Raw genomic sequence first — 17,262 nt, forward strand, 5'->3', positions numbered from 1 at the left:
CATTTTTAATGTATCTCTGCATGTCATCTCTGCTTTAATGATTTACATTCACTTTGAAAACTGATGGATTAGCAAATAGTTTTTAGGAAGTATGAGGGCATCGGTTAGATGCTCTATAATCTGGATGTTAGAGGAGGAAGATGCTCTATAATCTGGATGTTAGAGGAGGAAGATGCTCTATAATCTGGATGTTAGGGAGAAGATGCTCTATAATCGGAATGTTAGGAAGAAGATGCACTATAATCTAGATGTTAGAGGAGGAAGATGCTCTATAATCTGAATGTTAGAGGAGGAAGATCCTCTATAATCTGTATGTTAGGAAGAAAATGCTCTATAATCTAGATGTTAGAGGAGGAAGATGCTCTATAATCTGGATGTTAGGAAGGTGATGCTCTATAATCTGGATGTTAGGAAGAAGATGCTCTATAATCTGGATGTTAGCGGAGGAAGATGCTCTATAATCTAGATGTTAGAGGAGGAAGATCCTCTATAATCTGGATGTTAAGAAGAAGATGCTCTATAATCTAGATGTTGATGGGAGGAAGATGCTCTATAATCTGGATGTTAATGGAGGAAGATCCTCTATAATCTGGATGTTAGTAGGAGGAAGATCCTCTATATTCTGGATGTTAGAGGAGGAAGATCCTCTATAATCTGGATGTTAGAGGCGGAAGAACCTCTATAATCTGGATGTTAGTGGAGGAAGATCCTCTATAATCTGGATGTTAGAGGCGGAAGAACCTCTATAATCTGGATGTTAGTGGAGGAAGATCCTCTATAATCTGGATGTTCATGGAGGAAGATGGTCCATAATATGGATCTTAGTGGAGGAAGATGCTCTATAATCTGGATGTTAGTAGAGAAAGATGCTCTATAAACTGTTAGAGGGAGGAAGATGCAATATAATCTTGATGTTAGTCGAGGAAGATGCTCTATAATGTGAATGATGGAAGGAAGATGCTCTATAATCTGAATGAAAGGAGAAATCCACCCTGTAATCCGGGTCACAGGGAGGACGATGCTCAACAATCTGGATGTCAGCGGGAGGAAGAAGCTCCATAATCTCCAGGTTGACTGGACGCCATCACGGTTTCCGCGCCAACCAATAGAAATATTTCACAATCATTATGACTTCTGCGTCCGGAGACGACGTCTTCATGACCGCCAGCAACCTGGAAGAGACGGGGACATTTGGGAAGTTCTCAGACGCACTGATGACTAAATCAAACCCTCTTGAGTTATTAGCTTCTTAAAAGTGACGCGGTAAATGAACCGAGACCTCAGGTTGCTGAATTTTTTTTTTACAAAAATCCAAGAACTGAGTGTAGATCTTCCCAAACTGCGATAGTAATTAAATACAATGTCTTTTTTTTTTTCCTTTCATGTAAAAGTTACGACTCAGCATTTCCCTTCCATATATTATGCTTGCTGGGCTCTTCTGTCCTGTCATTGAAGGGGGGGGGGGGGGGGGGGGGGGGGGATTAATGGCCGCTGTATTATCAAAGCAGTAACAGTTAAGCTTAGTCAAGCACTGTTTGGCTTTTCTGATTAATGCCCGCGACTGTGACGGGATTCAAAGATGAATTTCAGCAGTTTCCGATGATGACGAATGAAGTTAGTTGGCAATTAAAAAAACGGGGGGGGGGGGGGGGGGGGCTTTATTACCATGAGTTTGTCTCTGAGAACTGAACCCCTTGTTCTTCTAGGTACTTTTTGGTTCTTCTTCAGGGTACCTCTGGGTACGTCTGGGTGCTTCTCTGTACTTCTGGGTTCTTTTTCAGGGTACCTCTGGGTTCTTCTTTTACATACACCCCCGAGGACTTCTGGGCTCTTCTCTGTACTTCTTTTGATTACTTCTGGGAACACCTGGGCCTTTCTATGTATCGCTGGCAATTGGAGGAGAGTCGGAGGTTAATATCTCACTTGTTCCGGAGGCGTGACGACAGCTGCGCGGCCTCGGCGGGATCCGTCTCTTTGAGACTCCGGTAGCTGGAGAAGGTCTCCACCATGGCGATGAAGCCGCTCAGGGGGACGTGCCTTCGGACGCGAAGACACTCGTTCCTGGGCGGAAAGGCGGTCGAGTCGAAACAAGAGACGAGACCGTGGAACGGCGACGCTCCCATCGACGCGGGACTCACCACTCTTTGTCGGGATACGGGCAGGAGTGGAACATGCCGGCGTAGATCTCCACGGAGTTCGATCCGATGTGGGGATTTCGGTACGGGAACAGAGCGGCGTAGAACTACCGAGAGAAATCGAGACATTTTTGTCAACGTTCAACCAAGAAGTTTCGACTCCTAAGAATTCTGACTTGGTTCCACAATAAAGGACAACCACCTGTACGACCCATTAACCAATAAGTGGTATCCATACTTCAAAAGTAGCCAATATCGGTTCGGGGACGAACCTCCTTGCAGATGTCATTGAGAGTCTTGGAGACGTCCCCGTACTCTAGTTCCATGTCCATGGTGTAGCTGAGGAGAGCCAGGCAGCCTCCGGGCCTCAGCACCCGATAGGCTTCGTGCAGGAAGCGCCTGTGGTCGAACCAGTGGGCCGCCGTCATGGCCGTCACCAGGTCCACCTCTTCGCACTCGAACGGCAGCTCCTCGGCCGGACACTGCCTGAGGAGGAGGTACAGCGAGGACATTTTTCTTTCGTGCAGAGGGAACTTGTAATTTAAGTTCAAACCGCAGAGATCGGAGCTGAGTGAGTGATTGATCATGCCATTACTCACAGCTCACGGTGAGAAATGCTCCAAAGTCGCTTTGAAAGGTACTTTTTTTTTGGAACAGTGACAGATCGATGGCGCGGCGGAGACTAAAAAACGTATCAAACCGCAATGTACTACCGTCACTTTTTCCATTACAGCTCTCTCTTTGATCCAGCTGATTTACAGCCCCATCTGCCGCGCGCCCGTCGCCTCACCTGTATGAGACGTTGGACGGGCCGCCGTCGGTTGGCGCCAGCTGCAGCTGGGCGGGGCTGACGTCCGTTCCAACCACCTCGGTGAAGAAGGGCGCCAGGAGGGTCGTACCTTGACCGGAACCGCAGCCGACGTCTACCGCCAGGTGGAAGTTCCTCGTCTAGAAATAATCCAACACAATCCCAAATCAAATATACACCGCTTGATTGCCCCCACCCCTAAACCCCCCCCCCCCAAAAAAAAAGTACATACTCTACTCTACTTTTTTCTTTTTTTTCCATGAACACAATCACAAACAAAAACGTAGACAGCTTAATTGCCCCCACCCATAGAAGAAATAAAGCACGTACTCTTTTTTCCATGAAGCTCATGATGATGCCGATCAGTTCCTGGGGCGCCACTCGGAATTTCAAGTACGCCTCTGCATGATCGCTCCCTTCGAACAGCCTCACAGCCATGTTTCCAGGCGTTTGATTACTATGACAGTACGGCACATAGTTCCTCATTGGAGTCCGAGTAACATATTAACTCATATCGTCTTGGCTTTTATATCAGAATGGTTGATGTATTGTGTCAAAGGGTGGTGACTCAATTGATTTACTCTTATGTAACTCCTTTCCAGCTGTGCTTTATGAGGATTTCCATATGAGCCATTGGCCCATAAAGTCAAGGAAATCCTCCTGTTCATGTCTTCATCATGCATTGCAGAGGCCAACAGGAGGAACGATTTAAGATTAACGCAACTGTGAGGGCACAGGTGCAACGCAGTGTACGTTTGGGAAGCGCGTTGCTTGTTTTGACTTTCACGCTTGCACTTGCAGAGAACAACCAGCAGATGGCAGTAGGCGCACAGAGATAGATTGTACTGGAACGGGGGGAATAATTGTTGATGCAGATGCAGGAGATCTTATATTTTTCTTTTTTTTTTCAAACGTCAAATTTAAATACCCTGAAATACACATTTGGGTCGAATGTGAAGACTTGAGGTGTGCGTCATTGATCCTTCACGTTGGGTTGGTCAATGTCCACTGTCAGATATGGTTTGGTGTTCACAAATTGGGGGGGTGGGGGGGGTGGACCCTTCACCCCCGCCTTCACCCAATCAATCAACTCTGATCAGGCCTGTCAGCGAGCAGTGGACGTGTGTGTTAGCGTGTAGCCGCGGCCACGCTTTGGCGGACGCTGCCATCATCCACACACACACACACACACACACACACACACACACACACACACACACACACACACACACACACACACACACACACACACACACACACACACACACACACATGGTCACCCAGACATGACCAATTCATCACCAAGTCTTTACCAGCAGGCCTTGTTACAGTGTTCGCACACACACACACACACACACACACACACACACACACACACACACACACACACACACACACACACACACACACACACACACACACACACACACACACACACCAGTTTTTGATATCTGCAGGCTGGAAGGCGCTTCCGTGACGAGGAGTGTTGCTAATTCTTCGATCACTCAGGTAATCCAAGCAGGTAAACCAGTTTGTGGACTGAACGTTTGTGTGTAACGACTCGCCGACACCAGGATCTCATAGGTACTTGTGCAAATCTTTTAAAAAAAACAGATAAATATATAAAAAATACACTGCAGCTGTTAATACCTGCACTCCCTCGCTCATCCATTCAGCAGTGTAGAAGCATGTGAGGGTGACGGTGGATAGATCGCAGGTTAAAAAAAGAAAAGGATGGACTCCGTGAATTTAAAAAAAGGAGCCTTGGTGCCACCTTGAAAGGTTTTTTTGGGGGCGTGGGGGGGGGGGGGGGGTTGGGGGGGTTGGGTGGGGGGTGGGGGGGGGGTTGTGGGGGTGGTTGGGCCTTTATTACCTTGAGTTTGTCTCTGAGAACTGAACCCCTTGTTCTTCTAGGTACTTTTTGGTTGTTTTTCAGGGTACCTCTGGGTACGTCTGGGTGCTTCTCGGTACTTCCAGGTTCTTTTTCAGGGTACCTGTGGGTTCTTCTTTTACATACACCCCGGGGACTTCTGGGTTCTTCTCTGTACTTCTTTTGATTAGGAACACCTGGGCATTTCTATGTACCTCTGGGTTCTTCCTGGTTCATCAAGTTCTTTCTGGGTACCTCTTTGAGAATACCTTTGGGTGCTTCTTGGTAATTCTGGGGACATCTGGGTACTTCTGGGTTTTTCTTGGTCCTTCTGGCGACTTCTTTTGGATACCTCTGGGTCTCTCTGGGTACTTGCGCGCTTTTCTTTGGTTTATTTCTGGCTTCTTCTGGATACCCGATGAAGGGTTCAGATGTGGAAGATGTGTGGCAACGGGTTCCTTGTAGCGTCACAATTTTTTATTTTTTATTTTTTTACATAAGTGTAAATAATGTTGGGAGATGCATCACTGTAAATGTTCCCAGTTAAGTTGTGCTTGGATCAAATGCATATTAATGCACTGTAAAAAAAAATTGTTCTTTTGATTCTGAATCAATGCAGTATTGGTTTTCCCCGTCAAAGTGAACCCAGGTTGGCTTCGTGCCAATCAGCATCCGCAATCGGCGCCGAGACACGAAGATCTTAAATCTCCTGCCGTTAAAACTTGCCGGAGACTCTCCCTTTTCTTCACAGCCTGTTGTAAAGAACAAATATCGAGAAGATCCAATTCACTGGGGATTTTTTTCTTTTTTTTTATAGCCGAGACGCCCGCTCCGGCTAATCTGGCTCTCCGAGGGGAGAGCCAGGTATTGGCTTTGATGATAGAAATGGATTAAACAGATTACATTAAAGGCCAGTCTAATTGAACCAATCTATCCTGATTCTGCTGCGGTAAGATAAACGACGAGCCGAGCCAGATAGCAGAAATAGGTGGCGTGCCCGTGTGTCTGCGGACATTCACAGGGTTTTCTTGTGAAAGGAGCATTTTCAAAAAGTGGCGTTTGGCCGTGGAGACACATCAGAGCGTTTCCCCTAAAAAAAATTGGGAGCTGTATCCATGGAGATGGAATCGGAGCGTTGACAAAATTTGTGTTTTTCTATCGTTCACACAGTGACAGAGTAGGAGCGTTTTCAAAAAGTGGCATTTTCCGTCATTTCCATGGAGACAGGGTCTGAGAGTTTTCAAAAAAAGTTGCGTTTTTCTCCGTTGTTTCCATTGAGATGTACTTCAAAAAGTTGTGCTTCCCCTCCATTTCCATGGACACGGGGTTGAAGCGTTTTCAAAATCTTGTGCCCCCCCCCCCCCCCCCCCCCCATCTACACTTAATTGGAGTGCTGTGAAAAGTCCCACCAGAGAACCATTTCAAAAAGTTGCATTTTCCCTCGTTTTCATTGAGTCAAAGTTGTACAATTTTTGAAATATCGCATTTTTCCACTCTTTCCATTGAGACATAGTTGGAGCATTTTCAAAAAGCTGTGCTTTTTTCCCATTTCCATGGAGATGTGGTTGAAGTGTTTTCAAAAAGTGGTGCTTTCCGCCATTTACATAGACATGAGATTAAAGCACACCGCGTTGAAGTGTCATCACGAAGTCCCACCCTGAGAGCCATTTTCGACAAGTTGCATTTTTCCTCCGTTTCCATGGAGACAGGGTCTGAGAATTTTCAAATAGTTGTGTTTTTGCCCCATTTGGATGGAGATGGACTTAAAGCATTTTTTTTTGGAGGTTGAAGCATTTCAAAAACTTAGTCTTGCACACATCTTCACTGAGTTGGGAGTGCTGTCAAAAAGTTGCACCTTGAGAGCCATTTTTTTTTTTTTTTATTCCGTTTCCCCTCATTTCCACCAAAACAAAGTTGGAGGATTTTCAACATGGAGACGAGTCCCGACAAAGCGTTATATTCGTCCACCGATATGGCGACGGAGCCGCATTTTGTATTTTCACTTGGTTGCCATGGAAACGGGGCCCTGAATTTCGATCACGCTGAACTCTGTGTGTGTGTGTGTGTGTGTGTGTGTGTGTGTGTGTGTGTGTGTGTGTGTGTGTGTGTGTGTGTGTGTGTGTGTGTGTGTGTGTGTGTGTGTGCATCATCGACGGTTTGTTCGCTTGAAGTTGGCGCAATGGGGTGACCTTTTCTTCCCGACCTTGTTAGCAACGTGAACTCGTTAAGCGGGGCGGTTTAATTAGCGGCGGGACGAGGTGGGGGACGAGGCGGAGGACCTCGGCGGTCACAGACACGGATCAGTGGTCTCCGGGGAGACGACAACGGGAGACCGAGACACGCTGGTGTACACACAAGTACACAACGTTCTCAACGTTCCACATTGCAGATGTCTGGAAACGGGGCAAAATGCAACTTTGTGAAAACGGCTTTCGAGGTGGAACTTTTTGACAGTGCTTCGACACGGTGTGGTTAAGGAAAAAGGCAACTTTTTGAAATGTAGAAACAGCTCCCGAGGTGGAACATTTACAAAAATGATCCAACTCTATGTAAAGAAGAAGAATTTTACTGTTTCAAAATGTCTTGCAAGGTGGAACTTTTTGAAAATGTTCTAATTTCGTCTCGGTGGAAACGGGGAAAACACAACTTTTAGAGATTCTGCGACTCGGAATAGGCAGGGGGAAAAAACATGTTTTGAAAATTCTCCAAGTACGTTTCCATGAAAACAGGGGGGGGGGGGGGGGGGGGAATCCACTTTTTGAAAATGTTCCAACCCTGCCTCCATGGAAACGGAGGAAAACAGCAACTTTGTTGAAACAGCCTTCGAGGTGTAACTTTTTGACGATGCTTCGACACGGTGTGGTCAAGGAAAAAGAAAACTTTTTGAAATGTACAAACAGCTCCCGAGGTGGAACCTTTACAAAAATGATCCAACTATATGTAAACAAGAAAAATTGTACTGTTTGAAAATGTCTTGCAGGGTGGAACTTTTTGACAATGCTCCGACCTGGTGTAGTCGGTGGGTGAAATACAACTTTTGGAAGTTTTGTTGTCTTTCTGTTCATCTTTAGAGCGTATCGTTCTCTACGCGCAGGTTTATGTGGCCCCTAGTGGCCCTACATGCTTACTACATCATTTTCAAAAACATTGCCATACACACATGAAACTTTCCTGAAACCAAAACGCTAAATTCTGCGCGAGTAGACTCAGTCAACATTAGTAGGGAGTGTCGATATACCTTTTTTTTTGTGTGGCCTCCATTATAGCTGGAAGCCTCACTGAGAGACTAATATCCCGTTTTTCTTTCTTTTTTCTTTTTTTTTTTATTATTGAGAGACGAGTGCAAGAGACGATTGATAAAACAAGCCGAAATACGCGCATGCAAACACGCATCCTGCAAGAGTGTGTGCAAACAACTCGCCGCCGCACCTGGTGAGATCCAAGTAAAAGTGAGTAGCATGAAAAAAAGAGAAAAAAAAAGAGGAGAGCTGAACGCTTGGGTCTGTTGATCTATTTTTACCGCAGAGAGAGAGAGAGAGAGAGAGAGAGAGAGAGAGACAGAGAGAGAGAGAGAGAGAGAGAGAGAGAGAGAGAGACAGAGATCGAGAGAGAGACAGACAGACAGACAGACAGACAGACAGACAGACAGACAGACAGACAGACAGACAGACAGACAGACAGAGAGAGACAGAGAGAGAGAGAGAGAGAGAGAGAGAGACTGACTGTGGACTGAGAGAGCGAGCAGTGTGGAAAGCACTGCTGCTCCACCGGGCCATGCATAATGCAGCTCTCTCTCTCTCTCCCTCTCTCTCTCTGTCTCTGTCTCTCTCTCTCTTGCTCTCTGTCCCTCTCTCTCTCTCTGTCTCTCTCTCTCTCTCTCTCCTCACATGGAATCTTTTTATTAAAAAACAAACAAAAAAAAAACAATTTTATTCTCGTGCAACTCATGAATTGTCACAGTTTGCATCTGAAGCGTGGGGGACGGGACGTCGTGGGGGGGGGGGGCACTGGCCGCCGGGCATCACAAGGGGGGGGGGGGGACTAATGAAAGCTTGATGAGGATGCTTCTCTGAATCCACCAGCATGATTAGGCTTTAATTACAGAGGGCCACTGCGACATTTCCCGATAATTACGAATACCTAAGCAACCCCGGCCGCCGCCGCCAACCAATCCCGGAGGCGCGTAACCTTTTGTCGAACAAGTCGCGTTGCCACGTCGGAGGAGCTTCAGCCAAACGTTTCCAAGCGAAAAAAAATGGTTTTGGGGAATGTTTGTTCTCACGACGATAGTGCTCGGAGACGCAACTTTTTGAAAAGGGGCGACTCCATCTCCGCGAGAACGAGGAAACTACTGTGGAAATAGGGAAAAAAATTTTTTTTCAAAAGTGATCTGACTGTGTCTCAATGGAAGAAGGGGAATTGTTACTTTTCATAACCGATCTGACTCGTCTCCATGGAAACCAGGTAAAATTGCAATTTTTTCAAAACCCTCCGATTTGGCCTCCATAGAAATGAGTGAGTGTGCAATAAAAAATTTTTTTTTTTTTAAATGCCCAGACTCCGTCTCCATGGTAATGGTGGAAATGCTACTTTTTAAATCCGTGCCAACTCATCTCCATGGAAACCAGTTAAAACGCAACTTTTTAAAAACCCTCTGACTTTCCATCTCCGTGGCTCGTGAAGAAAATGCAAACTTTTTGAAAACGCTCCGACTGCGTTCTCCATGGAAACAAGGAAAGACACAACATTTTAAAGAGTCTCTGTAGTAACGGAGGAGCATGGATGTTTTTGAAAATGTTTTTTCCTAGTTGTCACAGAGGTCAGAGCACGCCGTATTAACACGGATCGAGAGCGAGGGTGGCTTGAAACTCGCGGCGTCTTCCCAGTACGCCGGCATCTCCCCGTTGCCAGATTTCACAACAACATTCCAATATGGCTGCCAGACGCCTACAAGACGCCCACGGGCGTTGGCAAGCCCGGTCGGTGAAATCCTCTGCCGCGCCACCACAATAAGAACAAGCTTTACGTCTCTACCCGTTGGGTGAATCACTGCGTCGCCTGAAGAGCCAGTTTTTGTTTCATTAGAGCTTCAACTCGGCGCCTTGTGCCGTTTATACCGCCACCAAGTGGGAAGGGGCGACAGCTGAATCGTTGTGTTGGAAAACAAAAGGCGACGCTTCTGAAAAAGCACTCAGGTGCTTCGCGGGTGAATCGGCGGAGCGATTCAGGAGAGCCCGCGAGACACCAGACAATGACGCCGCATGCATGACAAGTTGAGAGTGTTCGTCTCTTCTTCTAGATTGAGCTTTACAAAATCATAGTTTAAAAAAAAATCAAGAGTGCAGAACTATTTTCGGAGGTAGCGGGTCTTGTGTGGCGGAATGAAGATTTGAGGGAAACAAGCAGAACTCAAGAAAGATAGTCGAGCGAAGGGCAAAAGTGAAGTATGGACAACTGAAAGGAGTAGGGTCGCCAGAGAATTTCTCGGACGGGGGCCCGAGGAATCTCGAATCCTGGAGCGCGAGGCAAAAGGCCGAGCAAGCAGAGCTTTCCGACAAGCCAGAGGTGTTCAAGAGTGGCGGTTCAACCAGCAGAGAGGCGGTGTAGGTCAATCATGGAGCTGAGCGAGGGAGGGAAGACCCTCGGTGGGAGAGGGAAGGAGGAAATTACCTTTGACAGGGAACGTAAGAAGAAGTCGCCAAGGGAGGTAAAGCAACCTCGGGAACGGCGGCAGGTGCAGGGCTGTGGAGACAATCACGAGGCCGGACTTGAGGTCGGTGATTGAGGCAAAGAATTAGACTCTCGGTAGAACAAGCGGGCAGGACAATGGTTCAATCAGCCCCATGGGAAGGCTATTGGGGGCCGGCAGGTGGTCTGGGAGAGGCTCCCCAATGCTCCGTGATGCGAGACGACTTCGGTTAGTGCTCAGGAGCATTAAAGGCGGAGGTAGTGACGAGAAACAGATGGCGCTCGAAGCTCATGACGAGGTCAAAATGCCTCAAAACAAGTCGTGGACTATGAATAGAAGTGTGTAAACCCTACCCCTAACCCAAACCCTAACCCTAAACCTAACCCCTACCCCTACCCCTCCACCCCTCACCCGAACCCCTAACCCTAACCCATATCGCACGCCGTAATCCCACTGTTCTACCAGATTTACACAGATGTCGTCATTTGATGCCTCGAACGGTGGTGTTTATCAATTCGGCTTTTCTGCTGTTCAGATTATTCTGCTCGGGGTCCCCGGCGTAATAAGCCGGAGAACAAATCCACCTCTCTGCACAGTGTGTCCGCATTAATTCAGTTACATCCGCCAGCTGTCAATTGCCATTAGTGGGGAGGTAAAAGTGTGCGCTCGTGCCTGATTAAATACGTCTGGGATTCGTCCACCTTTCAGATAGTATACGGAAGGTCAATGGGCCTCGGGCCCCGTTTCCATGGCAACATTGACAAGTGAAAACGTTGCCTGGAATCGGCAGAAGCACCGAAAACAATGTAGTTTTCATTTAGGACCACCAGTGGGCGAAAATGTTTGTTTCCCACCGTTTCCATGGAGATGGGGTCGAGGCCTTTTCAAGCACCAAGTCGGAGCATTGTCAAAAAGTTCCACCTGAGAGCCTTTTTTCAAAAAGTTGCATAAGAGGAACCCCCAAAATGCAACAAAAGTCTCAGAAAAGTTGCAGTGGCTCCAAACACGATTGTCTTGGAAACAGACGCCCACAACGTGATGGAACTTTTGCGTTGTCACATGAAAATGACGCCTCTATCGCAGAATTTTCCTCAAATCCAACTATTTGTTTCCTGAAAAGGTTGTAATTACACTAACCTCCCAAAGGTAGCACCAATTGGGATCATTGGCTAACAACTGGTACCATTAGCTACCGATACAGTATGTACCACTGGCTACCAATTGGTACTGTTAGCTAACGATTGGTACCATAAGCTACGATTGGTACCATTAGCTAACGATTGGTACCATTAGCTAACAATTGGTACCATTAGCTAACAATTGGTACCATAAGCTACGATTGGTACCATTGACTAATGATTGGTACCATTAGCTAAAGATTAGTACCATAAGCTAACGATTGGTACCATTAGCTAACGATTGGTACCATTGGCTTACGATTGGTACCATTGGCTAACGATTGGCACCATTAGCTATTGATTGGTACCATTGGCTAACGATTGGTACCATTGGCTAACAATTGGTACCATTGGCTTACGATTGGTACCATTGGCTAACGATTGGTACCATTAGCTATTGATTGGTACCATTGGCTAACGATTAGTACCATTAGCTACCGATTGGTACCCTTGGCTCCCGATATATACCATTGGCTAACGATTGGTACCATTCGTGAGCCAATGGTACCAATCGTTAGCCAATTAGCTACTGATTGGTACGACTGGCTACTGATCGGTACGACTAGCTACCAGTTGGTACTATTGGCTACCAATTGGCTCACCTTTTAGTATAGAGTCACATTCACAAATATAAATGAAGTCACCAACTTGTCTCATCGGACTTAAAAGTGAGCAGAAGTATCGATCATACTCGTCCTCAGTCATGTCCAATATCTACTTTATTTCCTGAACCTGAGGCGTGGCAGGCAGGTAAGACCGTTCTGTTGGTCGTCACTTCAAGCTATTTCAGCTCGCGCATAGATTACCGTAAGAGCCTGCGCTCTGTTGTCTTCCGAGGTACTTACCTTCTTTATTGACGCCGTTAGTTTTCTCACGGCGCCACTAAAAGTGTCACATTTGCGCGGAACGGTTCAAAATATTATTAATTGCAATATCTTTTAAGCGGAGGAAACCGCCGGGACGCTTGAAGGTTGTTCCCATTAGCCGACGGCGGCTAATCAGCTTCTCGACAGAAGCGTGGTTTTGCGAATGTGCGCGTTAACCTTTCCCGACGGCCGCGCGCCGGCCGGAACACATTAGCCCCCCCCCCCATTTAGCGCCGCTGTGAGCTCGCATGGAAAACCCGAGACGATCGGAAAGTGCTCACGGGACGGGCGACCTTTATTGAAAAATGACTCCGTCGCGTCTAATTTCACGACGCGGGATTGACGCAGTAGGTGTAGTTGGGTAGATAATGTGCAGGCCGTCTGTAATTACCGATAAAAGAACATTAAGTTGGACAGATACATGCGAGCGTCTTGATGAGGGTGCCCGTTTCAATTAGGGCGTGTATAAATGAAACCAAAAAAAAAAAACCTTATGGGCGTTTTTCACTGCCAGGCCCACGGAGAATTAATACTCCATAGGGCCATTTACCAGGGAGTAATTACCCCCTAATTATCCATTAGTTATTCGATTACCCTTTTATCAGCGCGTCGTGGTCAAAAGGCGAGAACGGCGGCGGCGGCAGCGTCACCTCGCTCGGTAACCGATGTAATTAAAGTGAAGGCATTTCTGCCCCGTTTGATCAAAAAGAGCGATAAATCCCACGCCTCTTTAATTCGCGCGGGGCGAAGTGAATTAATATTCCTGCCCCCCTTTCACCGTATTGTTAACAAACTGAATAACACCTCCTTCCTCCTCCCTCCTCCTCCTCCGTGACCGAGGCTCGATAAGGAATCCGAAAATTGGAAGATGTGCGATTTACCGTGCGTATTGTGCGAAGGGCCAAAAGAAACCAGGACTGCTTCTACCATTTATTACACGTTAATTACATTCTTAAATAAAAACGATTCACCGAACAGTTCCTTGCATAGAGATATTACAATACCAATTTAAAAAAGGAATTATGAAACAAACCGGTAACAAAAATAAATCTTTTCTCATCCCCCCACCCCCCCATAATAAAGAACATCGTCGTACCCATACGTCGTAATATACAAATGATAAAATTTAAACACTTTTTGTACAGAGAAAAGCAAAAAAAAAAAAAGAAGGAGAAAGACGACAGAAGGAGAGAAGAGGAGGGGGTGGAGGTAGAGGTGGGGTGGGGGGGGGTGGACAGGGGAGAGAGGAGTTGAAAGGGATCATATCTGAGAAAAATGGAAGGGGCGGGGGGGGAGGGGGGAGGGAAGCGACGAACGAGAGAATGCTGGTAGAAAAGAGGGGGTGCGTTTGATTTAGAATTCAGACCGGGTGGAAACAGAGGTGGTGTCACACATAGTAATGCTCACCCGCCCCACCCCCCCCCACCTCACCCCACCACTCTCTGCTGAGAGCTGCAGTCTGGATCTCTGACTCTTGCAATGTGGCATTAAAAACACACACGTACGTGTGTGTGTGTGTGTGTGTGTGTGTGTGTGTGTGTGTGTGTTGTGTTCAGGTGTTGGGATTCCAGGTGTGTTTGTGCATAAGTGAACGTATTCGAAGCCCCGTTTACGCGTCTCAAGTGAAAAGCGCCGCCGCAGCATTTTTTTTTTTTTGAAAATGACCGCGAGTTGACATGGAAGAGGCAGAAAGCAATGTCGTTACCATGCCGGGCCACCAGGTGGCAGTGTTGGTTGTTTTTCCTCATAAAACCACACAGACGTGTGTGCAGAGATCAAAACGTTATATAAAGGTTAACGACGGGAGACGGCGGACATTCCAGTAGACAGACGACCAAGTTGGTTTGTCATCACGGTGACTGTCAAAATAAAATACCAAGTCCCAGGAGATTACGGACTGGGAATTTTTGCCTGTTTTCCCCCTTTTCCATGGAGACGAAATCCGAGCATTTTCAAAAGTTGGGTTTTCCGCATTGCCATGGAAATGAAGCATTTTCAAAAGTTGTGTTTTCCCATGTTACCATGGAGATGGAATAAGAGCATTTTCACAAAGTTGTGTTCTGCCTCGCTTCCATGAAGACGAAGTCGGAGCATTTTTGAAAAGTTGCATTTGCCCAATTCTATGGATCTTGAGTTGGACCAATGGAGACAAGTCTGGAGACAAGTCTGAGATTTTTCCAAAAAAGTTGTGCTTTACATGAGCTGTTTTAATGGAGATGGAGTCAGAGCATTTCGAAAAGTTAAATTTTTCCACGTTATCATGCAGACGGAGTCGGAGTATGTTCAAAAAGTTGTGATTTACTCCATTTCCATGTAGCGTAATTGGAATTGTTTCAAAAGTTGCATTTTTGCACGATTGTACAGCTCTTGAGTCGCACCGGGTTTAAATTTTTTTTTTAAGTTGCATCTTCCCCGTTTCCATGGAGATGAGCAGAGCTTTTGCACAAAGTTGTGTTTTCCTCTTTCCAAGGAGACGAGTCAGAGCAGTTTCGAAAAGTAGCATTTTTCCACGTTATCATGCAGATGGAGTCTGAGCATTTTCAAAAAGTTGTGTTTCATCCCATTTCCATGGAGACGAGTCGTAGCTTTTTAAAAAAAAACTTGTTTTCCTCTTTCCAGGCAGACGAGTCCGAGCGCTTTCGAAAAGTAAAATTTTTTACACGTTACCCTGCCGATGGGAGTCGAGCATTTTCAAAAAGTTGTTGGTTTTTTTTCCCTGTTTCTACGCCGCTGGCTCCAAGTGGCGTTGTTTCGTAAACCGACGCGACAAAACCTTTTCCGTCTTCACTTGAAAAACGTTGCGTAAACGAGAGCCTCTGGATTTCTAAAGTGGCGCAACGTTATCGGCATGAGTGTGTACATTTGTGGAAAGAAAAAACAAAACAAACAAACAGCAACTATACAGACTTTCGTGATCAGTGTCGTTTACAAGAGAAATTCAGAGTGCAAACACACACACACACACACACACACACAACACACACACACACACACACACACACACACACACACACACACACACACGAAACGAACTTTCCAGAAAAAAAACATTCACAGTTTTGAAGCAATTTGTTCGCGTCGGCTCCTTTAAGTAAAAAAAAAAAAGAAAAAGTTTCAGCTCCTTCGTTTTCTTTTCTTTCTTCTTCTTGATTGGTTGCAGGACAGGAACAAACAAACAAACAAACAAAAAAACAAAAACGACGCTCTCCAACTTCACACACACTCAATACTGAGAATACAAGTAGAGCTGCCATCGCTTGGCCGCAGTTTCTAACTGCGATTCTTCGTTTTTTTTTTGTTTTCTTTTCGTCTTTCGGTCCCGTCGCTATAGCTGCATCTCGGATGGCTCATGAGCTTTTATTTGTTTTTGTTTTTTTTGGTCGCTTTCCATATTAATCGACGCCGAGCCGTCTGCCCACGATATCATAGACATAAAAGGGGTAGAACCTGACACGACAGGTCGGTTCCACCTTCCCTTTTGTCAAAAAAAAAAAGAAAAAAAGCTCCACTCGCGAGTATTTTTCAAAATAAATAAATAAATAAATAAATAAATCGGGGCAAAATTAAGGATTATCCCGATAGAAGCTTCCCTCCTCCGATCTGCGGTGTGCCTGAGCTGCCTGTTTTGATTTGTGCGCACAAAATGCGTCCGCCGATTCGATACCACGGAAACGGAAAAACAAACAAACAAATAAAGCAACTCGATTGTTTCGTTCCGAACGTGAAAAACAACAAAAAGACACAAAGGGGGTGTTTTTTCATGGGACTTACGATGGGATACATTCACCAGAGCCGCTCCGGCCGTTTCCGCGGCGATGGGCGGGAAGTCGCCGGGAAACGCCGCGTCGTCGTTTCCGGGGGGGGGGGGTAAAAAAACTAAACAAAGAATAAAATAAAAAAGGAAGCGTGGGAAAGTGGAAGAATCCTGCACGGGTGTTGTGAACGACAACGTCAGTGGCTAATTTGTGCCAATCCCTGCTAAAAAGCCGAAGAGATCATATCAGGCAACTACTGAGACTCGTTTTTTGTTGTGGCTGCGTCGTTTCCGATCACTTCTTAAACGACACGCCGTGGTCTCGTCTGTGTTCGGTGTGCTATCGACTTGTGCATGTTTTGTTTTTGTTGTTTTGTGTTTTTTTTTTTACTTTTTTTTTTTTGTTTTATTTTTAATATATAAGAAAAAGTTTGCAAAGAGTCAGTTGTGCGACGTGACGTTTTTATGTCAAAATCCAATCTTGCGCCCGATTTCAAACCGACGACTTACGAATGGATCCAGTCGGAAGATGCGAGAAAAACAAACAAACAAACAAACAAACAAAAAACAGGGAGCCAGGATTTTCCATTGAAGATTGTTTCGAACTCTTGTACACGAATACGACTGTACAACTCGTCCAGTTGGGCGGCGACGTCTCGCTGGAAAGGGGGGGGGGGGGAGGTGGTGGGGGTGGGGGGGGTGGACAAAACGAAGATGGCTGCCAACTAACAATTCGCATATGAAGGGTGGGCCGGAGTGTCTGTAGCGCTGGCATTTGCGGAATCGCGCTCCGGCCAACTTCGCCGACCCCCACCTCAGAAAGACCGTGTCTGGCGTCCTTCCCCCCCCCCCCCCATCACCCCACCCAACCCCCACCTCCCCTCCCAAGTCTCTCGACCAACATCCGTGGCGTCGCTCCGACTCCACCGACCGCGTCCCGCTGACCCCCCGTCGCCCGATCC

General features: G+C 46.4%; 1 protein-coding gene across 1 annotated transcript; it reads right to left on the reverse strand.

Annotated features, from left to right (window-relative positions):
- Positions 1 to 1,084: 1,084 nt before the first annotated feature.
- LOC308147842 (putative methyltransferase) lies at positions 1,085 to 3,381 on the reverse strand (the record flags this gene model as incomplete). The annotated part of the gene is made up of 6 exons (XM_080520177.1): positions 1,085 to 1,172; positions 1,924 to 2,061; positions 2,139 to 2,242; positions 2,408 to 2,621; positions 2,926 to 3,083; positions 3,274 to 3,381. 6 exons carry the CDS (start codon positions 3,379 to 3,381, stop codon positions 1,085 to 1,087), a joined length of 810 nt encoding a protein of 269 aa, XP_080376303.1.
- Positions 3,382 to 17,262: the final 13,881 nt, after the last annotated feature.

This window comes from Blennius ocellaris (genome assembly GCF_963422515.1).
Source record: "Blennius ocellaris genome assembly, chromosome: 24".
Taxonomy (NCBI): Eukaryota; Metazoa; Chordata; class Actinopteri; order Blenniiformes; family Blenniidae; genus Blennius; species Blennius ocellaris.